The sequence below is a fragment of the Oncorhynchus keta genome, chromosome 5, assembly GCF_023373465.1.
Source record: "Oncorhynchus keta strain PuntledgeMale-10-30-2019 chromosome 5, Oket_V2, whole genome shotgun sequence".
NCBI classification, from domain to species: domain Eukaryota; kingdom Metazoa; phylum Chordata; class Actinopteri; order Salmoniformes; family Salmonidae; genus Oncorhynchus; species Oncorhynchus keta.
In genome coordinates, this window is record NC_068425.1 from 11,194,068 (window position 1) to 11,221,288 (window position 27,221).

General features: G+C 44.2%; 2 protein-coding genes across 12 annotated transcripts in view; one reads left to right on the forward strand and one right to left on the reverse strand.

Moving 5' to 3' along the window:
• Window positions 1-1,524, forward strand: part of LOC118372189 (uncharacterized) — a 4,013-nt gene extending 2,489 nt beyond the window's left edge. For all 11 annotated transcript variants that reach the window (XM_052518705.1, XM_052518707.1, XM_052518709.1 and 8 more), the window contains 2 exons: window positions 1-1,017; window positions 1,268-1,524. The exon at window positions 1-1,017 is cut by the window's left edge and continues 934 nt beyond it. In XM_052518705.1, coding sequence (XP_052374665.1) covers window positions 172-1,017; window positions 1,268-1,435 — 1,014 coding nt within the window. In that variant the 5' untranslated portion in view covers window positions 1-171 and the 3' untranslated portion in view covers window positions 1,436-1,524. The remainder of the gene's footprint in view (window positions 1,018-1,267) is intronic.
• LOC118370462 (zinc finger protein 385C-like) overlaps window positions 1-27,221 on the reverse strand; it is a 254,826-nt gene that overhangs the window by 154,878 nt on the left and 72,727 nt on the right. Inside the window, exon 2 of the mRNA XM_052518699.1 lies at window positions 5,578-5,919. Coding sequence (XP_052374659.1) covers window positions 5,578-5,919 — 342 coding nt within the window. The remainder of the gene's footprint in view (window positions 1-5,577; window positions 5,920-27,221) is intronic.

A 27,221-nucleotide genomic window follows, 5' to 3' on the forward strand; every position in this document is an offset into this window, starting at 1 on the left:
GGTGACATGCTAGTTATCTTCAACCTAGGTGACATGTTGGATGCCCCCTGTGACATCATAGACACCTACAGCACAACAGTCCAATCAAGCATTCTGAACCCCACAACTCACCTATCACTGTAGAGAGTAGTTGCCTTTTGAATTTGCTCAGCCAGTTTTCTTGATTGAGAGATGGCTTTGTACTCTATCAGCATTCACTTGTTGGTGCATGTAATCTTGGCATTACAACATCTGGACGGCACGGTTTTTCGGGACGCCCTGATAACCCCCATCGGCATTAGGCAGTGGGCCAGCACGCCTCACATTGATCTGAACACCAGCACCATCAACCTCCATCAACAACCCTGGACCAAACAGAACACCAGCGAGACCACAGGACACAGCTTGTACAAGTGCACCGGAGAGGCTTGTGTTATGGTCAGCTTGGAACCACCTGCGACCCGGGTAGCTACAAACAACACTAAACGACTCAGTGGCCTTGTCGTTAGAGTGTCCGCCCTGAGATTGGAAGGTCGGGTGGTTTATCCACGGTCGAGTCATACCAGAGACTCTGAAAATGGGACCCGATGCCTCTCAGCTTGGCACACATTAAGGAGATGGATTCGGGGTAAGGTCCTGCGACAGACTTGTGTCCTATCCAGGGCGGATACATCAAGCTGCCTCAAGCTACAGAAACAGGAGATGGGCTCCTGCCCTGTGGGCCATTGTGGCTCGGACAAGGCCACCACCACTCAGACCAGAAACAGTATTGACCAGAAATTCAGAGACGTTAGTGCTTTGCACCAGACAACCAGTGGTTCTACGGCCAGCCTCAGAACACCTCGCACCCGAGTAGCTGAGCTCAGGAGTAGGGAGAGAGCGGGAGCGAGTGAGCTTGTGTGGAAGAAGATGGTGGACGTGATTAATGGGGCAGAAGAGAGGAGGATAGAGGCTGCAGGCTGCATGTTTCTGGCTCTTGGCTGCTGGTTGTACGGCGTGGGTCTGCTGAACACCGTAAGTGTCCGAGGACTACTGCAGGTAATGTGATGTGAAGGAACGATTAGGGGTATGAGGGGGTCTGAGAAAGGCTTTCGGAACAACATTAGACTAGGTCCAAATAGTGACATTTACCCATCATAGTTAAATATACTGTTAAATATACTGCTGACATTTTACTTACTGTACATGTCACTATAAACACCACAATGTTATCAATACATTTTACCCTGGAGCACGAATTAAAATATGTATTTGTTTTCCTAATGAGACGTTTATTTTCTTTCCATAGATAATGGTTGCATCAGAGCTCCGTGGAGATGAACACAAGGAGAGAGGAGCTGAGAGGGAGACAGATGGCTGTAAAGATGCTCAAACAGCTCCCGTGTGGGTGACCCCCCGTGGTTCAACTAAGAAGAGAGCCCGCCGCCGCCGTCGGTCCAACAAGGGGAAACACTGAATAACGTGCCCATACAGGAATAACGTGCCCATACAGGACATTGTTCGTCTGCATATGATATTTTCTAATAAATAATACTTGTTTTGGCATCATGTTTCTCAGTTGTTATTTTGTTATAGGAGTAGTTTGAAGAGGTTTGGAAATGACCACAAAAGGACCACGGAACGTAAAAAGTATAGTAGCCATTTAGAATATGTAAAGCAAAATAACACAGAAAGAAATAACACATTTCAATTGATTTAGAAGACACAGTAGGGGCTTATACTTTATTATAACAACTAACAATGCATTATTCCTGAACGCGCTAAGTAAAGTTGTATCATTATATACAGCTGAAATAGAAATGAAAGCCTTTTTCGATTCACTGTGGTTGCCCATCACCATGTGTTGGGGTTTAGAGAGAGAGAGAGAGAGAGAGAGAGAGAGAGAGAGAGAGAGAGAGAGAGGTTGTGTGTGTAAGAGAGAGAGAACAAGAGAGAGAGAGAACAAGAGAGAGAGAGAGAGAGAGAGAGAGAACAAGAGAGAGAGTTGTGTGTGTAAGAGAGAGAGAACAAGAGAGAGAGAGAGAGAGAGAGAGAGAGAGAACAAGAGAGAGAGAGAGAGAGAGAGAGAGAAAGAGAGAGAGAACAAGAGAGAGAGAGAGAGAGAGAGAGAGAGAGAGAGAGAGAGAGAGAGAGAAAAGCCTGGACCCTCTGTCAGTTCAGTGAGGCAGAGAGGAAGGGTAACACAAGCTGACATGGAGAGGATTCTTTGGGAGGCACACACACACACAAACAAACAAACACACACACACACACACAGGAATATACCTTTACATACTGAAAATCACGCACCCTTCAACATCCACACAGATTGCAAACATCCACACATGTTTGCAATGTGTGTGTGTGTGTGTGTGTGTGTGTGTGTGTGTGTGTGTGTGTGTGTGTGTGTGTGTGTGTGTGTGTGTGTGTGTGAGCTGAGGCCGTGGGCCTGTGGGAGTCAGCAGAAGGTGAGCACAGATAAGGCTGCATGATTGTGACTGTGTGTCAGAGGGAATCTGCACCGTACACCACACACACTCCCTTCCCTTCTCTCTCTCTCTCACCCAATCTCTCTCTGCTGCCGAAGCTGTGCCAGGGTGCTGGGGACAAAGCCTGTGTGCATGCGTGTGTGTGTGTGTGTGTGTGTGTGTGTGTGTGTGTGTGTGTGTGTGTGTGTGTTGGTCTGAGTCAGACCATGCCCTAGCTGACCCAGGTCTTAGACAGTGACGGTCAGTGGCCACATCCTTCTTAAAGACTGACTGGCCACAAGGCACTGGGCTGGGCTCTGCGTGCTGGCTCACTGAAGCAATGAAGCAATCAGGAAAGGGAAAGGAGGACAGTTGGAAGGACTGCAAAGAAGGAAGTCCACAGGAGCAACACACCTGCAGGCAGCATGGCTGCATTACTAAGCCAACTATTCCTTGTGTGACTACAGAGAGGGAGGGGGAGAGAGGGAAGGTGGAGGGTGAGAGAGAGGGGGAGAGGAGAGAGAGAGGGGGAGAGGAGAGAGAGAGGGGGGAAGAGGAGAGAGGGAGGGTGAAGGGAGGGTGAGAAGGGAGGGTAGAGAGTGAGAGTAAGAGAGAGATGGGAGAAGAGAGGTGGTATGTTTGTATGTGTGTATCGTGATCTCTGCTTCCCAGATTACTGCTGCTACATTGTGTTAACACACAGCCATCACAGGTGTATACTAACTGCCAAAGCCAGTTATCTGAACGACCTAAGCGGATGACTATTGACTGTTTGTGTACTTTCCTGTAGTGCTGAGTCAGATGTTCCATGGTTCCCCAGGCAATCTCAAGGGAGGTCTGGCCCCACTGCTGCCCCCTACAGGGTTGGAGTAGAAACACACTGCACCACCATGCCTACAGCAGCCTGCCAGCAGCCTGCCAGCAGCCAATCAGGGCCAAATAATCTGTGGCCATGGCAAGCGTTGCCGTGCTCTCCGTTGCTATGTAATTATGTGCTGTTTGTATGAGATTTCTGCACCTGAAGTGGGTCAGACTAGTTTTCATGCGGAGATGTATGTGCATGTGTGTGAGAGAGAGAGAGAAAGAGATAGAGTATTCAAGAGTGAGTGATGAGTGTTTGGGAGCAGATTCTCCAGGTTGGTGAGCGTGTTTTCGAGCTGCGTAGGAGGGTTACAAGGAAAGAGAGAGTGGGAGACAGAAAGGACTCACCTCTGAACATGTAGCCAGTTTCACTATATATTCAAATCTACGGGGAAAACCTGCACCTTCACTGCAGCCACTGCTGTAGCTACCCCGGAGTGAGCAGGGACCAGAACGATCTAAAGTAACCAGCAATTAATTAGTCAGCCAATTAATGACTTAACTCAGCTTTGTTCTCCTCCCTCTGTGTCCAGCCTCAGGCTAGGGAAGACTATATAGCGCCATGCACACTTCTACACTATAATAATACACACTTCCATACACACTTCTACACTATACACACTTCCATACACACTTCTACACTATACACACTTCCATACACACTTCTACACTATACACACTTCCATACACACTTCTACACTATACACACTTCCATACACACTTCCATACACACTTCTACACTATACACACTTCCATACACACTTCTACACTATACACACTTCCATACACACTTCTACACTATACACACTTCCATACACACTTCCATACACACTTCCATACACACTTCTACACTATACACACTTCCATACACACTTCTATACACACTTCTACACTATACACACTTCCATACACACTTCTACACTATACACACTTCCATACACACTTCTACACTATACACACATCCATACACACTTCCATACACACTTCTACACTATACACACTTCCATACACACTTCCACTATACACACTTCCATACACACTATACACACTTCCATACACACTTCTACACTATACACACTTCCATACACACTTCTACACTATACACACTTCCATACACACTTCTACACTATACACACTTCCATACACACTTCTACACTATACACACTTCCATACACACTTCCATACACACTTCTACACTATACACACTTCCATACACACTTCTACACTATACACACTTCCATACACACTTCTACACTATACACACTTCCATACACACTTCTACACTATACACACTTCCATACACACTTCCATACACACTTCTACACTATACACACTTCCATACACACTTCCATACACACTTCTACACTATACACACTTCCATACACACTTCTACACTATACACACTTCCATACACAGCTATACAGGTTGAGCCAGTTTAGGAAAATAATCCTGCAGCAACAGGAAATGTGAATTATTATGTGGATTATTATGTGGATTATTATGTGGATTATTATGTGGATTATTATGTGGATTATTATGTGGATTATTATGTGGATTATTATGTGGATTATTATGAATCAACATTCTTGTAGGGGTTTATTTATTATTATTTTGAAAGGAAACTCATGTCTGAAATTTCAATGTGGGAATTACAAACGTCAGAAACCTTTTTAAACCTGACATTGCAGGAAAGTTCTCCTGCAGCAGGGCGATCAAATTAAGATCCTACAGCTGTAGCAGCTCTCCATGTTCACATGTCATACTCATTATCACAGCGTCCTCTTATAAATGTCCTGAATGTACTGAACGTATGATGAAACAGGTACAACAGAGTACCGATGCACCTTACTAGGTTATATAATGCAGCTTGACGTGTCATTGGGGGGTAGAACTCATATTCACACTTTGTCAAAAGTGTGCACACTATCATTTCTCTCCTCGGCTGGTAAGGGACTACAGAGGTGAGCCGCCTCAGAGTGTTATAGTGGAGTACACTCTTAGAAAAAAAAAAAATCAAAAATGGTTCTCGGCTGTGGGTTCTCAAAGGAGAACCCTTCGAAGAACCTATTTTGGTTCCAGGTAGAACCCTTTTTGGTTCCATGTAGAACCCCTTTCCACAGGAACCCCTTTCCTTTCCCATACATTGAACCCAAAAGAGTTCTACCTGGAATCACAAAGGGTTCTACCTGGAACTGAAATGAGTTACCCTATGGGGACAGCCACAGAACAATGTAGGGGTAGAGTAGGGTACAGCTGCAGAGTAGCGCAGAAAGTGGGTGGGGTGTCCTACCTGTGTTGCCGTGCTGGACCTTCCCGTTACTCATCTGTTTGAGTCTCTTCTGGTGAGACTTGCCGTTGTAGTGTATCTGGGCCTGGGCTGGGGAGTTGAGCTGGATGTTACACACGTCACACACTGTGTAACTGCGCTGCTTCCTCTCCCTCTTGGGCCTGCTGTGGTCAGAGGAGGGCAGGGCGCCCCCAACTGGACCTGGCTGCTCCCCGAGGACTACACCCTCCTCCTGGGGGTCACAGCACACCTCGCTGTCCACAGTCAACCCCATCCCCACTCCTAACCCGCTCCTGTCCTCCTCCATCTCTAACACCGAGGTTGGGCTGAACGGACGCTTCATTCCTGGGAGAGGAGAGAAGGATCTGTTATTTATGGTGCCGTTAACCTTCTCTTTTGACAGGTAACTTGACGGGGAACACATTCCCATTCACTGCAATGACACGGTGAAGAGTTGCAGGGAAGAGGAGAGTGAAGAGGGGAGAGAAGAGGGCAGAGATGAGAGAGAACAGAAATGGAGAAAGAGAAGGGATTGAGATGAGACACACCATAAAGGATGAGAGAGAAGGTGTCGAGAACAGACCAGTGGGGGTAAGAGGTCAGAGGTGAAGGATCAGGGCCAGTCCCAGGCTTATGTCCAGCGCCAGTGGATTAGAGAGGCAGTGCTCTGTGAGTCTGAGGTGCCCAGTGTCACAGTGCTATAACGGCGTGTTAGAGCACAGACGTGTGCTGGGAACAATGGAGCCATCCCGATATGATTCTCCCCTGCCCTCTGTGTCTCTGCACAAAGCCCCCTGTTAAAGCCAATAGCCCATAAAAGACAGGGGCACAATAAGAACTCTGATTCAGACGGTTCGGTGTAGGTGGGTGAGGCATCTGATCCTAGGCCTGTCTGAAGTAAAGCCCTGGCTGTCAGTACCCACACACCCTCGCAGAGACATACATTGAGTGTACAAAACATGAAGAACACCTGCTCTTTCCATGACATAGACTTGACCAGGTGAATCCAGGTGAAAGCTATGATCCCTTATTGATGTCCCTTGTTAAATCCACTTCAAAATCAGTGTAGATGAAGGAGAGACAGGTTAAAGAAGGATTTTTAAGCCTTGAGGCAGTTGAGACATTGTGTATGTGTGTGTGTGTGTGTGTGCCATTCGGAGGTGAATGAAGATTACAAAATATTTAAGTGCCTTTGAACGGGGTATGGTAGTAGGTGCCAGGCGCACTGGTTTGAGTGTGTCAAGGACTGCAACGCTGCTGGGTTTTTCACGCTCAACAGTTTCCCGTGTGTATCAAGAACGGCACAACGCCTAACGGACATCCAGCCAACTTCACAGAACTATAGGAAGAATTGGAGTCAACATGAGGCAGTATCCCTGTTGAACCCTTTCAACACCTTGTAGAGTCCATGCCCGGACGAATTGAGGCTGTTCTGAGGGCAAAAGGGTGGTGTTCTTAATGTTTTGTCTACTCAATGTACATCCCCACACACAGACACTGTACACACAGACACCCATACACACCCACATGAACACTCACTACCTATGGACTACCCAATCCCCTACTAATCATAGATTGTATAACAACATTGGAGGCCGTGCAGTTCAGTACGGCACCACTTGAGGGAGACAGAGTGCTACTCTCTGATTATCTGAGGAGCATGCTGTGCTGTCTATCAGTCAAGCTGCTTCACTCAGTGACTACACGCCTGCTTGCTGTGCTAGCCTGCTATAACAAAGGCTCTAACAGTAGGTCTGTCTGTAGTCTGTCTGACTCTGTACCACTGTCTGTCCACTCTGTGCTAAGGAATGAGATAGGAGCAAATAAGGTAAAAAAAATGGTTGAATCAACATCGTTTCGAATTCATTTCAACCCAAAAATGCAATGTGATGTCGTTAAATCAAGGTAGAAAACTGACCGGATTTGCAAAAAGTAATCAATGTAAGTGAATTTCATATTTTTTTCAACAATTATTTTACCTTTTTAACCTAAATCCAATGGCAGGGTAAAAATGTTGGTTGATTACATGTTGAATTCACTTTACTTGACAACTCAACCAAATGTAAATCAAAACTAGACGTTGAACTGACTGTAATCCGTCCCCTGTTAAAAATAGCAGGTGCAAAGGTAGTAAGTATTGGTACATCTGGCCTTGTATGAGTTAAGTCTGAGGCAGTTGTAAGACCAGTGTACCATTCGTTACAGAAACACAACACAAACTGAGTTATGAAAGGGGTGCGAACCCTTTTGGCTCTAGTGAATAATTATATCATAAAAACAGAACAGAAAAAGGAATTTCCCAGACAGATAAATGCTATGTGATTTAAAAAGGCTGCCTGAACACATCTCAACTCTTATGGTACATGTGGGGGGGGTTCTCTCCTTCAGACTGGATCCACACAGAGAGAGAAAAGACCTGTGTTTGTTTATTCCCTCCCCTCCTACTCTCTCCTGCCATAAATACATGAAAAGGTCTATAGAATCCCTTCGATGGATTGAGACGTCAACATGTGAAAAGCCCCCTGAAAGCCTCTTGCCTACGCCTAGATGTATTTCTGTACTGGATACCCACAAACCACACACACACACCCAATCCTTGGAGACATACACACTTAAACCTCTGAAACACACACACACTTCCCCTGCCCCCGCTCTCACATACATCGCACACGCGCACACGCACACACACACACACACACACACACACACACACACACACACACACACACACACACACACACACACACACACACACACACACACACACACACACACACACACACACACACACACACACACACACACACACACACACATTAGAGGAGGTATGAAAGCTGCTATTCACATTGCCAGTCTGGGAGCACTCAAAGACTCCATCAGATGTTTTCTCAAAAAGCTTTGAGTGTTGCCCATTCGAGGCAGCCAATAAAGGGTCCTTATACCACACGACCCAACCACCCCCTGCCAAACTAACAAGCATCCCTCACTCCATTGAAAAAAAATGACTTAAAAAACCTATACATTATTCATTCATAAACACATGGTACAGTACAGTCTTTCCCACACCATCTACTCCTGCTAACATGACCATACAAGAAGAATAGGAGCAGGAAGACAAGTGGGTGATGCCTGAACACTGAACACCTCCAACAGCTGAATGTTAGAGGGCAGCTCTAACACAATCTGTGGCCCCTGAAAATAACCTACTGGGTGGTGGCCCTCAAGGACCAAAGACATTTGTTTCAGTGTGAGGTATTAGGCGGGAGAGGCCTGAAAATGGTCTTACTGCAGCCCTATGCAGCGTGTGAGGCTGTAGCGCCTGCTGTTTAGAGAGGGATGAATGCTGGCTGAGGGGCAGAGGGTGGCAGGGGGAGAACGGGCAGTGCCAGCCTTGACATACACTGCTTCCGCTTTGTGGCATGCCCCCCCCCCCTGGCCACACCCCCCAGGCACTGGGGGATCATCAATCACGGAGCTGATCTCTCGCTGAATGACCCGGGCTCACCCGGCATAGCGGCTCAGCAATTAAACCTCTATTTACGAGCCTGTCCCTGCTGTCCAGTGAGCCTGAAATACTACCACCCTGGAGAAGGAGGAGGGAGGAGTAGCCCTCCCCACATCAAGCCCAAGGCTCCCCTCTCTGGGCATGGAGTAGGGGCACAGGCCCTTCCTGCCTGGTGCAATCAAAACCCGGCCCCCAAGTAGACCCACACAAACACAGGAGGCATGTCAGCGCCTCTTAAATTACCCTGAGGAGAGCAGAGAGCATGGAGAACATGGTGAACACACACTCCCTACTACAGAACACACACTCTCACAAATAAAAACGTTTGACCTCCACTTCGCTTCTGCATGAATAAGTAGTAAGTTGTACGCATTTCAGCAAACATCACAAACAAACACATCCATTCAGACACCGCCAAAAACAACCAGCCAGACACACCCCCTTTGCCCAAAACACTTAGGGTGACCTCAACTACAAATAAAAACAACAATTCCTGCCTGCAGAGAGACACACACAAGCACCCCCACCCCCCTCACACACGCTTGCATACAAGAGTCATATTAGCTTGAGAAACATGAGAATGTCTCCACATAGGCACCATGCCACCCCACCTGCCTGTCTCCCATCCTCTACCAGCCATGTCAATAGTTGACATTTAACAGTCCTGTCCATTTAGCATCCACTGCTGCTTGTGTTAGACTAGAGCCAGATAATAACCACGTGTGATGTTTAAGGAGGACATTTAAATGAGGATGAGGAGGTGACTCTGCTATGGGAAGCAGACTCTTAAAGTGGCAATCTGCATTCATTTTATAAATGAATGATAAGTTTACATTGATTCTTAAAGAATATAACTTATAAATGAATGATATGTTTACATTGATTCTTAAAGAATATAACTTATAAATGATTGATATGTACTCATTTATTCTTAAAGAATAGAACTTATACTGTAAATGCGTCATCAGCTTAGTTCAACAGTCGTACCCCATCAGAAGCCAGAATACAAGCTTGTTTCACTCCAATGCTTGTAAACAAACACTATATGGCCTCAAAACATTGTTAAAACTATAATTTGATTCATTTGATATCATGGATGGTCAGTCCTTTCATACATAGCGCTGTCTATGAGAGTGGTAACATTTCTCCAGCCCCATCCCTCAACTTTTTACCGAAACAGGGAGGCACATTCTTTGTCATTGTTTCAACTACGGATTGCTGCTTTAAGGCCATCACCGTCACACGGCCGTCCACATGGTCAATTACATCTTCAACAGCGTCTTCAACAGCTCTGTGAATCATTTCACGGTACGCAATGAGACAGAGATAGAGAGACACAGACAGAGAGAGAGAGAGACACAGACAGAGAGAGAGAGAGTCACAGACAGAGAGAGAGAGAGACACAGACAGAGAGAGAAAGACACAGACAGAGAGAGAGAGAGAGAATATAATATGACATTTGTAATGTCTTTATTGTTTTGAAACTTTTGTATGTGTAATTTTACTGTTAATTTTTATTGTTTATTTCACTTTTGTATATTATCTACCTCACTTGCTTTGGCAATGTTAACACATGTTTCCCATGCCAATATAGCCCCTTGAATTGTATTGAATTGAATTGAGAGAGAGAGAGAGACACAGAGAGAGAGAGAACGAAAAGGAGAGAGAGGTTGATAGGCAGATTCAAAAGGCAGTGGTATGACGAGGCATGTTGTCATTCCAGCTCGTCTGTAACAGGCCTGAGGTGTGTGATGTCTGCAGTCTCTGTGCTCTCCCGGTGTAACACTGGAAAGCCAAGCATACGCTCCTCTAATGAGCATAGTAATAATTATCACAGGTAACTCTTTTCAGTCCTTGTTTAAAGAGAAATAACTCGTGTTAATGCTGGAGGATAGTTGGGAGGTGAAACAGAGAGAGACAGTTTGTGTTTGTTGCCTGGCGACCCAAAGCCAGTGGAACAAAGTCAATAAAAAAGCAGTCCCACATGAATTGATGCTCTGTTTCTGATCTCTGTTTACAGATGTCATTTGGCTCAGTGAAAGTCGGGCCGCTCACAGTTGCTCAGCCTGTGTGTGTGTGTATGCAAGCCAACCGACCGTTACACCGCAGGAAATTCAAACAGCATCTTTCTGATTGTATCAATGCACTGAATGTTGACTGGGAGTGTGTGTGTGTGTGTGTGTGTGTGTGTGTGTGTGTGTGTGTGTGTGTGTGTGTGTGTGTGTGTGTGTGTGTGTGTGTGTGTGTGTGTGTGTGTGTGTGTGTGTGTGTGTGTGTGTGACAACTTCCATTCTAATCTGCAAAACAATCCTTCTCATTACTCACTTCCACATCATTCATCAATCACAGCCCACTATCAACTGAGACACCATGATGATCACCAGGCTGTTAGGGGGAATATCTTGTTACCACCAGACAGGCTGAAGCTCTGTCCCCACTCTCCCCCTGGATCAGTCTCTCTGGCTGGGCCACAGAGCAGGACTCTGTCCCCTTCGTCTGCTGCTGCTGGTGCCTGCTCCTCAGTCAAACTCACAAACATGTTCATTAGGAATTCTAACCACGCACACAGCCAGCCAAGCAGTTTACCTTTCTTTTCTCCTCCTCTCTCTCTCTGTCTGTCTGTTTCTCCCTCCCTCGCTCTCTACCTCTCTCAGACTGATAGAAGTCTCCGGCACCGGTATACAAGCCCTCAGGAGAGCTGTGGCTTTTGTGTGCGTTTGTATTTGAGTACGTTTTAAACTGTGTGTGAGTGTGTGTCAGAGGAGGCTGGTGGGCGGAGCTATAGGAGAATGGGCTCGTTGTAAGGGCTGGAATGGAATTACTGGAATGGTATCAAACACATTGAACATATGGAAACTACATGTTTGACTCCGTTCCAGCCATAACAATGAGCTCGTCCTCCAGTGGAGGCTCCTCAGTGGAAGAAGGGGAGGACCATACTCCTCAGGAAATTTCATGAATATAAAAATAGTGAAACCTTTAAAAAAGTTGTCCTTTTTAGATAAAACTACCGTAATTTCCGGACTATAAGCCGCTACTTTATTCCCACACTTTGAACCTCGCGGTTTATACAATGACGAGGCTAATTTATGGATTTTTCCCGCTTTCGCAAGATTCATGCCGCCGCCAAAACACTGAGCACCGTCACATAATGTGACGTAAATCGAGCGCGCTCAAACTTCCCATCATTCTGATTACGGTAGTAATTTTGTCACCCTCATCATGGCAAAGACACGGAGAAATGCATATGATGCAGCTTTCAAGTTGAAGGCGATCGATCTGGCTGTTGGAAAAGGAAATAGAGCTGCTGCACGGGAGCTTGGCCTTAATGAGTCGATTATAAGACTTTGTAAACAGTAGCGTGAGGAACTGACTCAGTGCAAAAAGACAACAAACCTTTCAGAGGGAAGAAAAGCAGATGGCCCAAAGTATTTGCAGCAACTCGACATCAGTGTAAATCGTGCATTTAAGGTGGCGCTCCGTGTTCAGTGGGAGGCTTGGATGACAAGTGGGGAGAAATCCTTCACTAAAACGGGCTGCATGCGAAGAGCAACTTATGGTCAAGTCTGCCAGTGGGTCCTGACAGCGTGGAGCATTGTAAAAAATCCACTATCATCAACGGGTTTCGAAAGGCTGGACTGCTGCGTGTTGAAGGGGCAGCATGAGCTGAGCTGGGTATTTGCCTCCGGATGAAAGTGACGAGAGCGACAATGAAAACGATCCAACATCGGATGAAGCAATTCTGAGGCTTTTCAACACCGACACCGAAGGAGATGACTTCAGTGGTTTCAGTGCACAGGAGGAGGCTTGGTAGGCTACTGTTTTAATTTTTGTTACAAGCCGTGTTTCGTTAAAGCCTATTTATTTTTGTTACAAGCCGTGTTTCGTTTAAAGGCTGTGTAAAGTTCATTTGTTTCAATGTACTGGTAGGCACCTGCGGCTTATAGACATGTGCGGCTTATTTATGTACAAAATACATATTTTTTAATAATTCAGTGGGTGCGGTTTATATTCAGGTGTGCTTAATAGTCCAGCAATTACGGTACACTAAATATATTCACGTCACTAAAAATAATTGATTAAAACACACTGTTTTGCAATGAAGGTCTACAGTAGCATCAACAGCACTCTGTGATGTAGCACCATGGTGTAGCCAGAGGACAGCTAGCATCCATCCTCCTCTGGGTACATTGACATCAATACAAAAACCTAGGAGGCTCATGGTTTTCATCCCCTTCCATAGACTTACACAGTAATTATGACAACTTCCAGAGGACATCCTCAAATCTATCAGAGCTCTTGCAGCATGAACTGACATGTAGTCAACTCAATCAAAGTAGTGAAAGCATAAACTACAGCTAGCTAGCACTGCAGTGCATCAAATATGGTGAGTAGTTGACTCAAAGAGAAAGACGATAGTTAAACAGTTTTGAGCAAATTAATTTATTCCAAAATTAAGGAGAAAAGAGAGAGAGAGAGAGAGAGAGAGAGAGAGAGAGAGAGAGAGAGAGAGAGTAGACTCTAACCACTTCTGGGAAAATTGGAAAACACTAAACAAACAACAACACGAAGAATTATCTATCCAAAATGGAGATGTATGGGTAAACCACTTCTCCAATCTTTTTGGTTCTATAACAAAGAACAAAGAGCAAAAACATATACATGATCAACTACAGATCTTAGAATCAACTATTAAAGACTACCAGAACCCACTGGATTCTCCAATTACATTGAATGAGTTACAGGACAAAATAAAAACCCTCCAACCCAAAAAGGCCTGTGGTGTCGATGGTATCCTCAATGAAATGATCAAATATACAGACAACAAATTCCAATTGGCTATACTAAAACTCTTTAACATCATACTTAGCTCTGGCATCTTCCCCAATATTTGGAACCAAGGACTGATCACCCCAATCCACAAAAGTGGAGACAAATTTGACCCCAATAACTACCGTGGAATATGTGTCAACAGTAACCTTGGGAAAATCCTCTGCACTATTATTAACAGCAGACTCGTACATTTCCTCAATGAAAACAATGTACTGAGCAAATGTCAAATTGGCTTTTTACCAAATTACCGTACAACAGACCATGTATTCACCCTGCACACCTTAATTGACAACCAAACAAACCAAAACAAAGGCAAAGTCTTCTCATGCTTTGTTGATTTCAAAAAAGCCTTCGACTCAATTTGGCATGAGGGTCTGCTATACAAACTGATGGAAAGTGGTGTTGGGGTAAAACATATGACATTATAAAATCAATGTACACAAACAACAAGTGTGCGGTTAAAATTGGCAAAAACACACACATTTCTTCACACAGGGTCGTGGGGTTAGACAGGGATGCAGCTTAAGCCCCACCCTCTTCAACATATATATCAACGAACTGGCGCGGGCACTAGAAAAGTCTGCAGCACCCGGCCTCCCCCTGCTAGAATCCGAAGTCAAATGTCTGCTGTTTGCTGATGATCTGGTGCTTCTGTCACCAACCAAGGAGGGCCTACAGCAGCACCTAGATCTTATGCACAGATTCTGTCAGACCTGGGCCCTGACAGTAAATCTCAGTAAGACCAAAATAATGGTGTTCCAAAAAGGTTGAGTCACCAGGACCACAAATACAAATTCCATCTCGACACTGTTGCCCTAGAGCACACAAAAACTATACATACCTTGGCCTAAACATCAGCGCCACAGGTAACTTCCACAAAGGTGTGAACGATCTGAGAGACAAGGCAAGAAGGGCATTCTATGCCATCAAAAGAAACATAAATTTCAACATACCAATTAGGATTTGGCTAAAAATACTTGAATCAGTCATAGAGCCCATTGCCCTTTATGGTTGTGAGGTCTGGGGTCCGCTCACCAACCAAGACTTCACAAAATGGGACAAACACCAAATTGAGACTCTGCACGCAGAATTCTGCAAAAATATCCTCCGTGTACAACGTAAAACACCAAATAATGCATGCAGAGCAGAATTAGGCCGATACCCACTAATTATCAAAATCCAGAAAAGAGCCATTAAATTCTACAACCACCTAAAAGGAAGCGATTCACAAACCTTCCATAACAAAGCCATCACAAACAGAGAGATGAACCTGGAGAAGAGTCCCCTAAGCAAACTGGTCCTGGGGCTCTGTTCACAAACACAAACACACCCTACAGAGCCCCAGGACAACAGCACAATTAGACCCAACCAAATCATGAGAAAACAAAAAGATAATTACTTAACACATTGGAAAGAATTAACAAAAAACAGAGCAAACTAGAATGCTATTTGGCCCTACACAGAGAGTACACAGCGGCAGAATACCTGACCACTGTGACTGACCCAAAATTAAGGAAAGCTTTGACTATGTACAGACTCAGTGAGCATAGCCTTGCTATTGAGAAAGGCCGCCGTAGGCAGACATGGCTCTCAAGAGAAGACAGGCTATGTGCTCACTGCCCACAAAATGAGGTGGAAACTGAGCTGCACTTCCTAACCTCCTGCCCAATGTATGACCATATTAGAGAGACATATTTCCCCCAGATCACACAGATCCACAAAGAATTCGAAAACATATCCAATTTTGAAAAACTCCCATACCTACTGGGTGAAATTCCACAGTGTGCCATCACAGCAGCAAGATTTGTGACCTGTTGCCACGAGAAAAGGGCAACCAGTGAAGAACAAACACCATTGTAAATACAACCCATATTTATGCTTATTCATTTTATCTTGTGTCCTTTAACTAGTTGTACATTGTATATATATATATATAATATGACATTTGTAATGTCTTTACTGTTTTGAAACTGTTGTATGTGTAATGTTTACTGTTAATTTTTGTTGTTTTTCACTTTATATATTCACTTTGTATGTTGTCTACCTCACTTGCTTTGGCAATGTTAACACATGTTTCCCATGCCAATAAAGCCCTTGAATTGAATTGAATTGAGAGAGAGAGAGAGAGAGAGAGAGAAACAGAGAGAGAGAAACAGAGAGAGAGAAAGACTGAGAGAGAGAGACAGAGAGGGGAGACAAATCATTCTTGGATCTGAATCCCTATGAATGATCACATCTAGTTTAAGGGCTTGACTCATCCCTTAGGAGGTAGGTGTGTGTGTGTTGGGTAGCAATATTTCACAGTATATTTTTTTCACTTTCACTTTCACTTACTTAGCTAGAATCTAATGCAGTTAGCTAGTTCAGCCTACTCAAACTGTATCACTGCTGTACAGCAACTGCACCACCCTCAAACCCAGAGGGTAGTGAGGTCTGCACAACACATCACCAGGGGCAAACTACCTGCCATCCAGGACACCTACAACACCGGATGTCACAGGAAGGCCATAAAGATCATCAAGGACTGCAACCACCCGAGCCACTGCCTGTTCACCCCGCTATCAGCCAGAAGGCGAGGTCAGTACAGGTGCATCAAAGCTGGGATCGAGAGACTGAAAAACTATCTCAAGGCCATCAGACTGTTAAACAGCCATCACTAACATAGAGAGGCTGCTGCCAGCATACTGACTCAAATCTCTGGCCACTTTAATAAATGGACTTAATAAAGGTATCACTAGTCACTTTAAATAACAACACTTTAATAATGTTCACATATCCTACATCACCATCTACTGCATCTTGCCTATGCCGCATGGTCATCGCTCATCCATATATTTATTTGTACATATTCTTATTCATCCCTTTACATTTCTGTGTATAAGGTAGTTGTTGTGAATTTGTTAGATTACTTGTTAGATATTACTGCATTGTCAGAACTAGAAGCACAAGCATTTCGCTACACTCGCATTAACATCTACTAACCATGTGTATGTGACCAATACGATTTGATTTGATTTGATTTGAAACACCCGGCTCAAACAGAGAGTGTTGGATAGCTATGGCTATCCAACACTGGAACTCTTCCAAGTCAAGGTAACCTTTTGGTTATATTAATTCATTCCCACCGGGCGATCCGGTGTAACTGCTAAACTGCTTTCTGCTGACTGTACACTGTACTGAATGATTGTAGCAGGTTAACTAAAGTGTTAGTTGTAGTAGCTATGTTGACTATAAATTATGTAGTAGCTATGTTGACTATGACGTGACAACGATGTAGGCTGTGTGCAGTTAGCGGTCATGATATGAAGGTTTGGCTTGGTCACAGACAGCTGATGTGTTGTGCACCAAAGTCCACACGCTAAGGGAAAATGTGAGAGGGGGCGAGAGCGTAGATAGTTGTGAGAAGGAATTATATATTCAATGAGCTGCTTGTATGTGGCTGCTATGAAAGTGAACTGTGTTTACGTGTGATCAGAGGTGTATTCATTACGCTGATTCTGTTGAAAAACTTTTTTTAAGTGGAAGCAAACAGAACAAAATAGGGGTAAACATCAGAATTTGTTCAATCGAAACTCTCGTTTGCAACTGTTGAACTAATGATTACACTCTAAATCAGCTAGATACAGGCAAGAGTGTGCAAGGCGGTACTGAATGTGCCACACTCTGTCACCTTGATTACTCAATATTCTCTCAACCTGTGTACCTACGCTGTAAACATTAATTCGTAGGCTACACTCTTAGGAAAAAAGGTGCTATCTAGAACCCTTTTAGGTTCAAGGTATAACCATTTTCACAAAGGGCTCTACATTTAATCCAAAAGAGTTTTCCCTGGAACCAAAAAGGGTTCTACCTAGAACCAAGAAGGGTTCTCCTATGTGGACAGCCAACAAACTCTATTTTTCTAAGAGTGTAAGTTGTAGCAACCTCCTGATGGGTACAGGGAAAATGATAGCATCATGTAGTAGCCTAAACCTAGCAATGTTACATTGAACTGGGTGAATGGGAATATGAATGACAGTCCTCCAATATGCTGTAACAGAAATAAGGCCATGTCCATAAAAAAAGAATCATCCTCCCTCTTAAGCGTCAGACAGCCACCGCAGTCCTCCTATAGGTCTTCCCACCAGCCTCCTCCGGTGTGTTTGTATATGTGTGCTTGTGCGCATGCCGTGTTCGTATGAGAGAGTGAGAGACATTAGATGGCCACCTGTGGCAGCAGATTGACCAAGGCTGCATTTTCTGAGCTAAACTGACTGAGACGCTCCTCCAACAACAACACATAAAACCTCACATAATTCTGCCCCCCCCCAAAAAAATTATTCTCTCAACCAGTGGCATATGGGCTTTTTAGGTGAGCGCTGATGCCGCCATGTAATAAGCAGTGCCCACTTTGTCAAAGGCAGGGGTGCAAAATATTTATCTTGTCCATTCCCAGCACGGCTCTCCAGGGTGCTGTTGGAGAGATGCATCGCTGCGGCGCTCCACCAACGTTCCATCAAAAAATGATCTAACATAAATCATGTAACAGATATTGCTTGTGGTTGAAAGAGCATACAGTATAGCCTGGCTGGAGATAAAATGTACTACAATGTAATAATGAGAGACCTTTTTACATCATGCCGGTTTCTCTGATCAAATAGCCAAACCTCAACGGCGCCAAATAAAAAATGCTCTGACACGTTAACAAAACAACATTTCCTAAAACCAGGACAGGTACGGAATGGACAATCAGGCTACTCACAACTGCTGTCCAGGAGTTTCATCCCGTGGGCTAAATTGTCAAGATCAGTGGTTTCAAGTTTGTATATGTCATGTTTTTACGAGCTGATCATAGCGAAAAAGAAAAGACTTCTGCATTTCAAGCTGTGTAAACACATGGGCTCAGGATAACTTCCTGATGCAGTTGGGAAGCTGATATTCAGAGCTTAAAACCCAAATGGATTAGTCACGGGAAGAAGGACTAATAAAAGCCAATGCAACAGCCTGTTTTACAAATAGTGGGCCTACCACATGGATGGGCATTCATAAAATTCCTTTGCGGGTCGAAATGGTAGGTTACACCCCAGTAAGCACGAAGGTTACACCCCAGTAAGCACAAAGGTTACACCCCAGTAAGCACAAAGGTTACACCCCAGTAAGCACAAAGGTTACACCCCAGTAAGCACGAAGGTTACACCCCAGTAAGCACGAAGGTTACACCCCAGTAAGCACGAAGGTTACACCCCAGTAAGCACAAAGGTTACACTCCAGTAAGCACGAAGGTTACACCCCAGTAAGCACGAAGGTTACACCCCAGTAAGCACGAAGGTTACACCCCAGTAAGCACAAAGGTTACACCCCAGTAAGCACGAAGGTTACACCCCAGTAAGCACGAAGGTTACACCCCAGTAAGCACGAACCAACACCGAAATCTTTTGGATGTCTTTTTTTGGCCCTGTCTGGATTGAAGGTATTTTTTTGGTGCAGTCCGGACCGGCCTTAATTTCCACGTCCACAGACCAAATTTGAACCAATCATAAACGTCTATTCAACTTTCATTCAGAACCCGAAAATGAACCTGATTTCAACGTCCGGAAAATACGTATTTTAGATGTCTTTTCAATGCCATTTTGTCTCACCTAAGGCGGCAGAACGGCCAGGACCGGCCCCGGAGAGAGATCATGTGTAATAAACAGTGTATGACAGCATATGTGTACACAGGCTACATGTTCTGCATACAGTATGTGTATAGCAGTGTATCGATGTATTAGCATAGTGAAGGAGAAGAGAGAGACACGTTGACCTGGTTGAGACAGCTGAGACTAACGACCCCAGAAACAACCTCAACGCCCACACAGCACTCAGCAGACAGTTAGGGGGAGTTAATAGGGAAAGGCCGTTGTAAATCAGGAGTTAGGGGGAGTTAATAGGGAAAGGCCGTTGTAAATCAGGAGTTAGGGGGAGTTAATAGGGAAAGGCCGTTGTAAATCAGGAGTTAGGGGGAGTTAATAGGGAAAGGTCATTGTAAATCAGGAGTTAGGGGGAGTTAATAGGGAAAGGCCATTGTAAATCAGGAGTTAGGGGGAGTTAATAGGGCCGTTGTAAATCATGCAGCGCCGTGTGTCACGATCGCAGATTTTAGAGAAACAATAAATGTCGGTACATATAAGTGTCTTATATCGGCTGAAAAATTAAATTATTGTTAATATAACTGCACTGTCCAATTTACAGTAGCTATTACTGCAAAAAAATGCCATGCTATTGTTTGAGGAGAGCTCCTAACAATAAAACACATTTTTTCACAGGGATAGGTTTGATAAATTCATCTCTGAAGGTGAAATGTGTACTTACATTCTGTAATCTTGCCCTGATTTATCATCCAACGGGTCCCAGAGATAACATGCAGTGTCGTTTTGTTAGATAAAATCCTTTTTCATATCCTAAAAAGGTTTATATGGTATGCGCGATCTATTTTGTATTTCCACTCGTTCAATTTGCAAAGAAAGGAGTCTGTGAAAATGTAACCCTAAATACTGTTTCAACCAGTCAAATCACATTCGTATTTCTTCCTCAGAGATCCTAGAACGTAACCAGATTTCACTATATCATTAGGAGTGTAGTATATCTTATAGGACACCAAATTTGGTCAGAGAGCGACGCCTTCATGGCGCGTCAATGACATGGGCGGTCTTCACTTGATTGACTGTAACTTTGTCAAATAAGCACCAATCGGGGTCAAACAAAGCTAGCTAGATAGCCAATGAGCTGGGCTTTATGGGAGTATGGAAACCATGTATCTGTCCCAAAATGTTGCTGCCAACCTTGTGTGACAGCAAGCCTTTCCCTTTGGACAAAAATGACAATAATATGGAGAGTTATGAAGATATGAAAAGTGGGTGTTTTGCAAATGTTGAACTTACAAAGTGGCTACTAATACTGGAAAAGCTAAATCAAAGTCCAAGTATACAGATTTGACAATATTCTTGCAGAGAAATGCAATGTAGGGGCCTCCCGGGTGGCACAGTGGTTTAGGGCACTGCATCGCAGTGCTAGCTGTGCCACCAGAGACTCTGGGTTCGCACCCAGGTTCTGTCGCAGCCAGCCGCGACTGGGAGGTCCGTGGGGCGACGCGCAATTGGCCTAGCGTTGTCTGGGTTAGGGAGGGTTTGGCCGGTAGGGATATCCTTGTCTCATTGTGCACTAGCGACTCCTGTGGTGGGCACAGTACACGCCCCAGGTTGCCTGGTGCACAGTGTTTCCTCCAACACATTGGTGCGGCTGGCTTCCGGGTTGGATGCGCGCTGTGTTAAGAAGCAATGCGGCTTAGTTGGGTTGTGTTTCGGGGGATGCATGGCTTCTGACCTTCGTCTCTCCCGAGCCCGTACGGGAGTTGTAGCGATGAGACAAGATAGTAGCTACTAACAAATGGAAAGGGGGTAAAAAATATATTAATTAAATAAAGAAAAATGTAATGTAAATGTCTCCTTCACAATTTGCCCAAATGTACAGTGAGGGAAAAAGTATTTGATCCCTTACTGATTTTGTACGTTTGCCCACTGACAAAGAAATTATCAGTCTATAATTTTATGGTAGGTTTATTTGAACAGTGAGAGAGAATAAAAACAAAGAAATCCAGAAAAACGCATATCAAAAATGTTATAAATTGATTTGCATTTCAATGAAGACAATACGTATTTGACCCACTCTCAATCAGAAAGATTTCTGGCTCCCAGGTGTCTTTTATACAGGTAACGAGCTGAGATTAGGAGCACACTCTTAAAGGGAGTGCTCCTAATCTCAGCTTGTTAACTGTATAAAAGACACCTGTCCACAGAAGCAATCAATCAGATTCCAAACTCTCCACCCTGGCCAAGACCAAAGAGCTCTCCAAGGATGTCAGGGACACGATTGTAGACCTACACAAGGCTGGAAGGGGCCACAAGACCATCGCCAAGCAGCTTGGTGAGGAGGTGACAACACAAAAGAACTGTCAATCTCCCTCGGCCTGGGGCTCCATGCAAGATCTCACCTCGTGGAGTTGCAATGATCATGAGAATGCTGAGGAATCAGCCCAGAACTACACGGGAGGATCTTGTCAATGATCTCAAGGCAGCTGGGACCATAGTCACCAAGAAAACAATTGGTAACCAACTACACCGTGAAGGACTGAAATCCTACAGTGCCCACAAGTTCCCCCTGCTCAAGAAAGCACATATACATGCCCGTCTGAAGTTTACCAATGAACATCTGAATGATTCAGAGGACAACTGGGTGAAAGTGTTTCCTCTGAAATGGTATCAAGAAAATGCATATCCTTGCTTCAGGTCCTGGCAGTTAGACAAAATTTGAAAAAAAGTGGGCTATCCCTAAGATGCAATTTCATGGAGAATCATCTAAATATTCCCTGTCTGTGAACAGTTGTCATGCCCTGAGCTTACTTATCTCTGTTTTCTTTATTATTTTGGTTAGGTCAGGGTGTGACGAGGGTGGGTATGTTAGTTTTTGACTTGTCTAGGTTTTTTTGTATATCTACTGGTTTTGTAAGTCTAGGGATATGTATGTCCATGGTGGCCTGAATTGGTTCCCAATCAGAGGCAGCTGTTTATCGTTGTCTCTGATTGGGGACCATATTTAGGTAGCCATTTCCATAAGGTATTTGTGGGTTCTTATTCTATGTTTAGTTGCCTGTCTGCACATCTCATATTATTTGCACATTTTGTTAGTTTGTTCACTGTTCTTTCTTAATTAAAGAAGAATGTATGCATATCCCACTACGCCTTGGTCTCCTCCATACAACAGCCGTGACAACAGTAAGCATCACATATTTGAATATTGTGCACAAGTATACAGATGTTGTTCCAGGCTCATGTTGTTTTCCTTCCTGCTATATTCTGTGGTTGACTGTTTTGACCCAGCCAGACCAAAATCTTTGCCAAACTCGGTCTGTCTTCTGGAAGGCTTGTCCTCTCCTCTCCCTGCGGGTCAAGGCCTTGGTCAAGCTAAAGTTAGCCCAGCAGTTGAGACAGAATTCCCCACATTCTCTCCCCACCACAGGCTCACCCAGCTGGGGGCCGAGACAACCAGCCACCACTACCACTGCCGGGAGGGTTTCCATACTACAGCAAAATATACACATAGGAAAACACACAGATATTCAGAAACGGACACAAGCAGATGTGCACTAATCCACTCCACACATGAACACACGCACACACACACACACACACACACACACACACACACACACACACACACACACACACACACACACACACACACACACACACACTAGAGGTCTGGTGGTATCCAGATGTTCATACTGTCATACCATTTCTGTACCATACTGTGGTATTAGGGGGGACACACAAAACAATTTAGACAGAAGGGATCTTGAACCAGGAGGGGATTGAATATCTCTGCTGCAACCAGAATCCTGACATCTGGCCACTTAGCCAACAAGTTAGCAAACCAAATGCATAGCTGGAGCTCTGAGCTGGATATAATTTACTTGACACGCCTTAGATGTCCCCCCCAAAAAAAAAAAAAAAAAACACAATTGTATTGACAATCATACCATCAGTATTTCAAAATACCCTGGGACACGGTGTAAATCAGTATATCACCCAAGCCTCACACACACACACACACCCCTCCTTTCGATCTCCCCATTAGCAATCCTAAAGGTTAGACACTGGAGATGCTCCAACGATGACTCCGAGGCCCATCTAGGAGGTGTTTATTGGATGTCCTGGTTATAGCTGCTCCCCTCTGGCCTCCTCCTAAATACCATCTGTCTGGGGGTAACATAAGACAAGGTCCTTACCGTCACACAGCAGCCCCTGTGACAACTATATCAGCATGAATCATGTTCTTCTGCCTCTAACTAGACAGGCTGGCTGCTAGCCTTAACCTCAGCAATGGGAGACACATGAGCAATGGAAGATCTTTGTCAGGATTTGCCACTTTGGATTTGAAATGATGCAATGGCTATAATGTTAAAGTGTAAATGTTCCCATCATTTTAGGAGACCAAAAGTATTGGGACAAATTCACTTATATGTGTATTAAGGTAGTCAACATTTTAGTATTTGGTCCCATATTCCTAGTACACAATGACTACAGCTTGTTGGATGCATTCACTGTTTGTTTTGGTTGTTTCAGATTATTTTGTGCCCAATAGAAGTGAATGGTTTTGTAATCACTTTCATTGTAAATAAGAATATATGTTTCTAAACACTTATACATGTGGATGCTGCCATGATTACTGATATTCCTGAATGAATCTTGAATATTGACGAGTGAGAAAGTTAGACGCACAAATATCAACAACCCCCTCCTCAAAATGCTAACCTCCCCTGTTATTGTAATGGTGAGAGGTTAGCATGTCTTGGGGGTATGACATTTGTGCGTCTAACTTTCTCACTCATCATTATTCATATTATATACTGTATCATTTCAAGTACAACGTGCTGGAGTACAGAGCCAAAACAACAACTAAAGTCTCAATACTTTTGGATGTCACTGTAGGTTGGTGAGGTGTGTTCTGTCTCACACATTATGTGACACAGCTAGAGGACTGCTACGTGTGTTGGGAACATAACACAAGGGGTCTGGCTCGGGTGGCGTGACTGTGGAAGAGCAGAGAGAGAGACAAGGTAGGATTGCCTAAGGACAGAACAGAGGAAGGAGCTGGGGTTGGGCACAGGTGCATCTCTATTTTCTGACAACGCCTCTTCTCACACACACACACACACACACACACACACACACACACACACACACACACACACACACACACACACACACACACACACACACACACACACACACACACACACACACACACACACACACACACACACACACACACACACACACACACACACACACTGTTATTTTGTGTTATCCTAATGAAACAAACCTCACCGTGAGACGGCAACGGTCTCCAGGGACAGCGCGGGCCACCTCATCTAGTCCAGTCCAGCTGGTAACATCCAGCGGGACAGAGGAGAGGAGAGAGGAGAAGAGCAGACATCCCCTCACACAGCCGGTTATAGTGGATATAGACCATGTCTAATGGAGGAATCCAGAGGGCTTGGGTTACACACTATATAGACCCAGAGAATTCACAGTGGCCTGAACACACACAGTCAACACAGTTGGGATAGAGATGGAGAGATAATGATCCAGCCATCAACCATCTGATAGACCCTCTTCTCTCAAAGTACCACGCAACACAGCCATTGGTCCCAGTACATTACATCACAGTGGCCTTATTAGTCAGCCCTTCTGTTCTCTTACTATAGGTCTCTTAGTGTTTCCAGGCAGGTGCACTTCAGAGTCCAGTCCCTCCACACGTCTCAGTCTGGGTGCTAATGGTCGTGGTGGTGCTGATGGTCGTGCTGATGGTGCAGATCAGGGGGAGCTAGCTAGAGGAGAGGGATGGAGCTCCAGGCCTCATAGGTCATCGGCTAGACATGTCCCCTTGCAGAGAGCTCTCATCACGGCTGCGTCATAAACACCATGCATCAAAGGCACCAGCGCTGTCACCAACTGGCCAGCACATGCAGTACTCTACTACCACTAGAGGTCAGAGAGCAGTGGAAAGATCATACACAGCCCCCCCCCCCTCTCTCCCTCCTCCTCTCGTTCTCACTTTCCCTCTCTCTCCCATCTCTCTCCCCTACCCCTCCTGTCTCTGCCTTTCTCTCCACAGGTCCACAGTCCAAACCATATCTTCTTTCCTCTGATTATGCTCTACAGGAATGGATGTCTACACTGTCTACACTAAAGGCATCCATTCCCTGGAGATGGTCAATAGACCCATGGTGACACCTGTAGTAATCCCCTTCAGTGTATAGATAGTAATGGACATCCAAGCAGACTCAGATGGTGAGGTGGGAATTCAACTGTTTCAACGCTTCTCTGATGTCATAGTTTGCCGTCAGGAAGACAAGACAGAGAACCGCCTGGAAACATTATGAGATCTAAACATGTACAGGAGTAGAACGCAGATAGAAACGGACAATTATAAACAATAGTAAGAAATCTCTCTCTCTCTCTCTCTCTCTCTCTCTCTCTCTCTCTCTCTCTCTCTCTCTCTCTCTCTCTCTCTCTCTCTCTCTCTCTCTCTCTCTCTCTCTCTCTCTCTCTCTCTCTCTCTCTCTCTCTCTCTCTCTCTCTCTCTCTCTCTCTCTCTCTCTCTCTCTCTCTCTCTCTCTCTCGTTGAAAACAAATTACTATAGAGTCTTCTGATTTTCTTTAGGCATGTTAAATTAAAAAAATTAAACAGCATTTTTCAGGCCAGTTAGTTCATACTAGCAACACGCACAACCACCAAAACAGGCAGGTAAATTCAGAGCAATGAAGACAACCCAAGCCAAGGGCAAATCACCTTAAATCTACAGTTTTATATAGAGCCATAGCTGAATGTAACTTTACCTATCCATATTTCTCAGGCAAAAAGTAAATCCACCTTCATGAAAAAAATAAAACATTTAACGCGATAGACCATATGACTGGACAGGAAGTAGAAAGAACATCTAATGTGATAGACCATATGACTGGACAGGAAATAGAAAGAACATCTAATGTGATAGACCATGTGACTGGAAAGGAAATAGAAAGAACATCTAATGTGATAGACCATATGACTGGACAGGAAATAGAAAGAACATCTAATGTGATAGACCATATGACTGGACAGGAAATAGAAAGAACATCTAATGCTATAGACCATATGACTGGACAGGAAATAGAAAGAACATCTAATGTGATAGACCATATGACTGGACAGGAAATAGAAAGAACATCTAATGCTATAGACCATATGACTGGACAGGAAATAAAAAGAACATCTAATGTGATAAACCATATGACTGGACAGGAAATAGAAAGAATATCTAATGCTATAGACCAGGGGTGTCAAAGTCAAATGGACGGAGGGCCAAATAAAAAATTTAGCTACAAGCCGAGGGCCGGACTGTTCGAATGTTCATTGAAAAATTTTTAAATGACGCATATAGTCTAGTGAACCTAATTGAACCTACTGAAAACCTAACAAATATATTCCAATATGATCAGATAAATAAAGCAATATTTTCTTATGGCTCTGTCAGTAATCTTTAATTTTCAACAGACACAAAAGACAAATTTCCTTTATATAAAAATCCCCATAACATGAACATTAAATGAAAGAAACCGGTATTCAAGGCACCATCAGTAGCCTATATTTTCTATTTTAGCAAAAGTGGGCTAAATTTACTTCAAAGAAAAAAACAATAATAGCAATTTTCTATCATCCACTCAACTGAAATATTTTTAAAATATAA